Here is a 7992-nt window from a genome sequence, read left to right on the forward strand (position 1 = left end):
CGTGTCATATTTCATGCTTTTTTTTTTTTCTCCGTCAACACTTCAGAATTTTCCATAATAAAAATCAATTTTGCTACAAAGAGATTTAATTAGCTTGTGTGTCACTTACTCACTTTCACCTTTTTAATTTTGAATTTTGTTAACATAAGTGAGGTATATGAGATCCATACCAAATGATGTATATCTCCATCCTTTATTGGTTATGCAGATGTTTAACACAAATTGATTTTAGTATTGATTAAATTTGGGTGAGACGCTTATTTTACGTTTCTTATCGGAAGAAAATTATTTTCAATATAACGTACCAAATACAATTCAATTGATCACAAGCACACTTATGTAGTTTGATTATTAAGCGCACAAGAGTCCGTAAACAGACTTACTTAGCTAGTCAAGCTAACAAAACTTCTTGATGCATAAGAGTGAGTACACATAACGAAAAAGTACCGATGTACTGACAACTTACAACATGGAAAATGAAACTACAAGAAGATCCTCGCAAATTATGTACTAAAACTATATTTCTATAAAATAGCAAAATCAAATTAAAAAAAATAAACCACTAAAAACACGCCTGAATTTTCTTGGGCTGACAAAATATCCTTAATTTTTGTTGACGACAAAAATATCTTTAATAAATATAAAAATGTAAAAGTGTCCATTTGTGAAAGAATTTTTCTATTAACAAAAATGAATGATGTGATAAACAGAATTACTACATGACAAACTTTATATAAAAAACAGATTCTCTCTCTATATTGGCCTCTCGAAGTCATAAAACCCTTCAATCCCCAACGGCATTGGCGACGGGCTGCAAAGGTGGCATCTGCCATCTAATGAAGGCAATCTGAGGACGCAGAGCAGCGGAGGAGGGCGATCCTCTAGAGATGGGGGCTTGGGGGGCCGAGCCCTGGGATGGTGTCTGGGGGAGGTGTTGGTAATGAGTCCTTTAGCTTCTGGGTTTTGATTATGGGATTGTTGGTGGTGTTGGTGATTGGGTTTTGGTTATGGTGGATTTTGAAGGTGGTAGCCGTATGGTCCAGTGATAGTGGTGTAGGATTTTGCAAGTGCCACATATCATTTGTAAAACGTAGTCCTATCATTTGTAAAACGCATCAACGAATGTTGTTAACCTAATATGAATGGCATGTCTATCTTCATGTTGGACTCAAGACTACAAAAGACTGGCACTTAAACTTCAAACAAATATGTTCAATTGATTATCATCAGCAATGTTTCTTCCCAGTTCCTGTTATGGACATAGATCTTCTCACTCCAATTTCAATAAGACTACAAGAAATCAACAACAGAACAACTGCATTCTTACAAAGCCACACCAAAAAAATAAGTTATTACAAGTTCACATTAGCACATATAAGGACTTCAAATGCTAAATTGGTGCTTGGTGGCAATGATCAAGCCAAAGAAAGAACCCTGAAAAGGCAAAAACCGATAGCAATATTATAACAGAACAGCTGATTATGTATGTATAACGAGCATTCAGTCATCAAGTTCTTCACGCGGACTAGTTTCGCCAAACCATCTAGGAGGATCATATCCATGCCCACCTACATAATTTTCAACAGAATTTAGCTACGAAATCTAAGCATCCAGAACTCAAACTGCAAGCAAACACAACATATATCAAAGTTAGAAGACAATACCGAGGGGATTGCAGCGACAGAGGCGCCACGCTGTCAAGACGGTACCCTTCACAACTCCATATCTCTTGTAAGCCTCCATGGAATACTCACTACAAGTTGGGATATAACGACAACTCTTTGGCAAGATTGGTGAAATCTCCCCTGCATTCATGAAACAATATCAAATGAGCAATGTTACAGGCTCCAATAAAGTTTATTATTTTTCGTTAATACTTGGCCAATTCTAAATCTTATTCTTTAAATCCTAAATTCTAACAAATATAAAAGTAAAATGCTAGCTTAGTGTTGGCTAATATTGATAAAAAAAAATATATTGGAACTAACATCTCTCATGCCAAATAGTAAAGAACAAACATAAATAAAGAAACTGCATGCACATAGAAGTAAACTTTACTTTATTTACAACCATAAACCCAAAGAATGAACAAACATTAATTAAAACATAAAATGAAAAAAAAAAGCAAATGGAATTCTAAGTTGATAATTAGCTCAGAGGAAATCTAATTTCATATTTGAAGGGAAGTTAAGCTGAAAAAGAAAAAAATTGGTTACTTTTGTAGAATCTCAACATGGAGAGAGCGGCTTTGACTCCCAAATTGTTGACCGCAGCATCTGAACAAGAACAAACAATTAAAGTAGTAAGTCCCATTTCCATAATATGAGAGAGAGAGAGAGAGAGAGAGAGAGAGAGAGAGAGAGAGAGAGAGCACCTGGCAGTGTTTCGGTTTCGGAGTTGGAATCTTGTTCGTCGAATGCACGAACAGTTGGAGTGCAATTATGGCGCGGTGCTCTTGAACTTGAAGGGAGGCGAAGGATGAGAGCGTGGCGGTTAGTGGCTTCGATTCTGAGAGAATTAGGATTAGGGTTTCGGAGTTGAAGGCGAGTTGGAGTGTTATCGGAATGGAAGTTCAGAGGCACGGGAAGGTAGACGACGCAGGCCATAACTACGCGCCGACATACGCGCCGCTGCTAATGCTAATGCAGCTTCGCCCCTGGACTACAGATATATAATGAATGGATTATAATAATAAATTAATAATACACATGTACAAAAAAAAAATGACTATAAGTCTATAACACCCTGTTTGAAAAAGAGATTGATGTGAAATAAATAAAGGAAGATATAATAAATATAAAAGTAGAAGTATGAAAATTTAGTATTAATATTAGTTAATATAATAATTTTAATATAATAAGAATAATTTATATATCTATAATAAAAAGAGAGAGAAGTGTTAGCATGTATAAGAAGGAGGAGAGATGAATATTTTATTGTATGTACTCTTTTTTGAAAATATTGAATCGTCTATCATAAATAGACATCCATCTAAGTAATCTTATGACAACAACTGACATTGATTAAAAAATAGAAATTAATTAAATTTTTGTATTGGATTAATGACTTAAGTCCGTTTGGATAGGTTTATAAGTGACTTTTTTTTTTAATTTTTAACTTATGAAAATGTGTAGTATTAATATCTGGTACAATTTTTAAAACAAAATTGTAATTTTTTAAAAAGTTATTTTGGTGATTAAGAAAAAGTTAAAAAAATGACTTCCCTCATAATAAAAAATTTTTTATCACTTTTTTCTTAAAATAAGTACTTTTAGAACTAAAAAACCAAATACAAAATAACTTATTTATAAGCTACTTTTAATATAAGCATTTATTGTTTAAACTATTTTTTCAAAAGTAACTTAATTAAGTTGTTTAATCAAACTGGACCTATGTAATGTATACAAAATTGAATTATAGTTCAGTATTCTATTCGAAACAGAATTCTATTTAAAAAAAAAATTGTAGAATTAGATTTGGAATTTAAAATGTTGAATGAAGATTATTTTAAAAATTAAATAATATTAACATTTTAATTTTAATTCTCAAATATTCTAATTTTATGTGTTTTTAAATTTTAAAGATATTAAAAAAATTAAAATTTTATGTCTACGATTAAAATTTTAATTTTAATATTTAATTATCAAATACAAATATATTTTGAAAATCGGTTCGAACTGACTGGTCGAACCGAAAATCATTGCCAACACACAATTCGAACAGAGGACAAAATCGCAAGATTTGAAAATCGAAATTGGACCGTCGAACCGGCTGGACATCGATCAGTCGAATCGAACTGTGACCCGGTCGGTTTTTGAAATTTGGCCAAAACGCTACGTTTTGGAATGCTGAAAGGGAAACCCTAGTCACCCACTCACCCCTCTGGCCCTCTCCTCTCAAGTCTCCACTCTCACCTCTTATGTCTCCAGTCTCCATTCTCATTCTCTACTAACGGGCAGAAGCAGCACTCACATCGAGCTTCCGACGCAATTTCCGTCCAGTCACCGCCACTGTCGCAACTTCCGTGGAGCTAACGTCATCTAGTTCTGTTTGTGCAGCCACTTTCTGTCACGAAGTCAGCTCGGTTTGATCTTCGAAAATTGCAGCCATCGCCAGCGTCACTTTTTGTCGCGTAGTGTCTTTCCGCTGGCGCCAGCTCTATTCAACCTTTCTACTCCTTCAGCCACCGTCCAGCTCTATTCAACCTTTCTACTCCTTCAGCCACCGTCCTGTCTCTTGTCAGTTACTGTCCTTGCTTACTCTACATTTTTCCAAGCTTTTAGCTTCTAATTCTAGGTATAAATTTTATTTTTTGTAATAATAATTGTTGAAGTATTGACTAATTATTAGTTAGGTATAAATTTTATTTTTTGTAATAATAATTGTTGAAGCATTGACTAATTATTAGTTCTAAGTCTTGCTGTTGATTGCTTAAAGCATGATTAATTATTGAAGCATTGATTAATTCTTGGTTCTAAAGTCTAAATTTTGCTGTTAATTGCTTGAAGTATAATTAATTGTTGAAGCATTGATAATTAATTAATTGTTGGGTGCTAAATCTTACTGTTTTTTTTTTTTAACCAAATATATAAGACTCGAACCCGCAACCTCTTAATTAAGTATAGAGAGACTATGCCATTTGAGCTATTACTCATTGGCGGTGCTAAATCTTACTGTTGAAGCATTGATTAATTGTTATGTAATTGATTAATATTATTTAACAAGCTGAAACTGAAACTAAAACTAAACTAGTAAACGATTAAAACTGATGATTGATGAATATAGAATCTAACTGTCTAAGCATGACACGGTTTTTTCCCTTCTCTTTTGCATTGAAAAGTGATATGAAATTCTTCTCATTTTAATAACGGTTGTATTTAAACTTTGTTGTTGAGGCCTTAATAATTAATTTATTTATAATTGAATAATTAAATAATTGTTGAATAATTTTAGATATTGTTTGTTGAAATTATTAGGTTAGAGTGGGTTACTGTGATATTGTAATTGGATTGTATTGTTATTGGATTGCTGGTAATTTTTAGGTATAGATGACAGTATTAACGAAGAATTACTTAGGAATAATATTGTTGAGAATAATTCGGTTTCGAATGAACCTTTTCTTCCTGCTGGATCTAGTGATAGTCAATCACAAATTCTGTTTTAATGTGTTTATTTATATTTTTATTCATTATTTTATTATAAAACAGTTTTTTTAATTCAACTACGGTCGAATCGGTTGAACTTATGAACCAGTGAACCAGTAGCTAGAGCGGTTCGATGACCGGTTCAGTTTTCAGAACCTTGAACACAATACTAAATTTCAGTATCAACTAGTATTTTTACTCGTAATTACATTATGGGAATATAAATCTTTTAAAACTACGTCGGTTTTATTCTGACATTATAGATTATGACACAAAAGATTTATAGAATCAAACTACTTTTACAAAACAATCGTAGAGGACAAAAGTCTCCCGGCTAAGAAGACCAGGATTTCTGTAGATAAAAAATCAAATAATAAGATTTTTAGTTATTATTTTAATGTGAAAGAGTTTAATTTATTACTAATAATTAATTTTAATATTCGTTATCTAAAATTTGAAAACGATTTAACTTGTATACTTTTGATTAGGTATTAAGCCTGTTGCACAAATAAAAATAATTAATTTTTATGCTTGCTATTTGAAAATAATATTTTTTTCTCTCTATGCATATAAAAATATAATTAGATATTAGCATAAAAAAATTATATTGATAGTTATAAAATTAACTCAAAATCAATTTTGTTTAAACAATTGAATCTTGATTTTAATTTTTAATCACAATATTAGTATTCTCTCTAAATTATATTTAATAAATATTTGAAAGAAGAGAAATGAAAATATATATTAGAAAGATAAGTAGTTAAAATTTAAAACTAAATAAAATACTAAAAAATATATATATAATAATATTTTTTATTTAAATTATATTATTTTATTAATTTTATTTTTTGTAGAAAAAAAATAGAAAAAATAGAGAATGAGAGAAAAAAGAGAGAAAGATAAAGATGAAGACTGAGATAGGGAGTTTGTTAATTTTGAAAGAAAAATTTTATTTTAATTATAATAAAAAAATATCGGTTGACATATTTTGATTTGTCAAATTACTAATATAAAATATAAATTACAAATTATATATAAAGTGGAAAGGGTAGAGAGAAATAGAAAAAAGGGAGAGAGATAGATGAGAGAATTTAGGAAATGAGTTTATTAATTTTGGAGAAAAATATTTTCTCTCAATTTTAATAAAAGAATATTGTAACACCCTAACTTTTAGCACGTCATGATCGTACCAAAAGTAAGGAGTTACTAACCTGTTCTCCTTATTTACTATTTAATATTGAGCCTTTAGGTCGATATCGCGTTTCAGTTTATAAGGAAATACCAGAAAATTATTTGTAGTAATTAAAATCACACAATTATTAATAATAACAAATGCTATACAAATGAATTTAGTATAAAACTCAAATACAATACCTATCCCTCTGGATAAAATAAAACTTAAAACAACAAGGGCGAGGGAACTCTATAAAAATAACAGGAATCACAAGTAAAACTACTAGTCGTTTGCATCTTCTAACTGAATCTTCGAACCTGTGTCACTGAAAGGGTGGAAGATTTTGGGGTGAGAACAAACCACACGTTCTCAGTAGGGAATGGGAATGCCGTAAAAGTAATGAATTTAATGCAAATAATTAACTTTACTCAATAAAACTATTTTGTTAATCCTTTGGAAATACTTTTATTTCTACTTTAGATAAATAATTACTTTTCTTTAAATTTTTAAACTCAAAACAAAATTTTAAATATAAAAATAGTCACATTTTCTGTCTCTCAGCCACATAGTTAATCCTCAGTCAAATGTCAACTCGTAATCACTTTAATACACTCACAAACAAATAGTGCAAGCAAGAGATTCAATTCAATGTACAAGCAAGTCACAACAAGACAAACAATACAATCACAAGGTAATAAAACAGGCAAGCGCAATCAAATACAAATGCGCAATCAATATGATGCATGTCTATCCCTAACGCAGGCCATGAGCTCATGTGTCGGTTGCCTACCCGCTCCCGACATTACCCGGGCACAAGTCCCAGATATGGTTTTCCAGATGCATCAGTGTGCTTATAAGTCGTACGGCCAGGCCGCATCAGTGTGACTTTAAGTCGTACGGCTAGGCCGCATCAGTGTGACTTTCCAAATCAATAAGCGTACATCTGGAAAACAGTTCTCAGTGTGTGGGCGTTCCCACTTTACATTTGGCACTAAGGCCCAAACAATGTCACATCTGCTCTCCTGTGGCAGACACTTCATTAATTAATATATTCCTTAAATCCTTGTTTTCTGCTCTCCTGTGGCAGAGATTCTTTTTCTTAATAAACCGAGTTCAAAACAACACTTAGAACAAAATCTCTCCTTACAAAATTAGATTTAAAACATTATGTTTTTCTTAATAAATCTAGTTTAAAAATAGAATACACCTTTTCTCAACTAAATAAATCTCAAATAATTTAATTTTGCAAAACCAAATCTTTTAAAATAACTTTTCAAATAAAACCTTAGATTTTTATAAAATTTCGGCAGCACTTCCCCTAAAACTCGGGGTTAGCCACCCTTTTTCGGGTCCCAACTGAACCATTTTCAACCTCTTTTCAATCGAGAAATCAAGTACATATTCATCAAATTCAGTCACAAACACAACTCAAACTCATCATTCAGTTATTGCAAACAATCATAAATTATTTACAAATACCCACTAGACTTCCATGGCATTCATAGTTTAAAAACAGTTAATTTCAAAACAAAATCCCCTACCTTCGTATGAAATCAAAATTATCGAAAGCTCCAGAGAAGCTTTCTGACCGAGCTGCTGAAGGAGAAAGCGTCAGAAATCGTCTGTGCTTCCTAGAACTCCAGTTAACCGAACTCAAGGGGTAGGGGAGTTACG

The 7992-nt window shown here is 31.7% G+C and overlaps 1 protein-coding gene across 1 annotated transcript; it reads right to left on the reverse strand.

Annotated features, from left to right (window-relative positions):
- Positions 1–1191: 1191 nt before the first annotated feature.
- LOC107628441 (membrane protein insertion efficiency factor) lies at positions 1192–7992 on the reverse strand. The gene is made up of 5 exons (XM_088503623.1): positions 7860–7992; positions 2375–2661; positions 2217–2276; positions 1665–1805; positions 1192–1568 (listed from the first exon to the last, which is right to left on the reverse strand). Exons 2-5 carry the CDS (start codon positions 2604–2606, stop codon positions 1501–1503), a joined length of 501 nt encoding a protein of 166 aa, XP_088359749.1. The 5' UTR covers positions 2607–2661; positions 7860–7992; the 3' UTR covers positions 1192–1500.

Source organism: Arachis ipaensis, chromosome B2, assembly GCF_059453495.1.
Source record: "Arachis ipaensis isolate K30076 ecotype BB chromosome B2, ASM5945349v1, whole genome shotgun sequence".
NCBI classification, from domain to species: domain Eukaryota; kingdom Viridiplantae; phylum Streptophyta; class Magnoliopsida; order Fabales; family Fabaceae; genus Arachis; species Arachis ipaensis.

Coding starts and splice junctions, on each gene's coding strand:
- LOC107628441 (XM_088503623.1), bottom strand. CDS start 2,606: ATGGCCTGCGTCGTCTACCTTCCCGTGCCTCTGAACTTCCATTCCGAT. Junction 2,277..2,374: donor CGAAACCGAAACACTGCCAG/GTGCTCTCTCTC, acceptor GTTCTTGTTCAG/ATGCTGCGGTCAACAATTTG. Junction 1,806..2,216: donor CATGTTGAGATTCTACAAAA/GTAACCAATTTT, acceptor TCATGAATGCAG/GGGAGATTTCACCAATCTTG.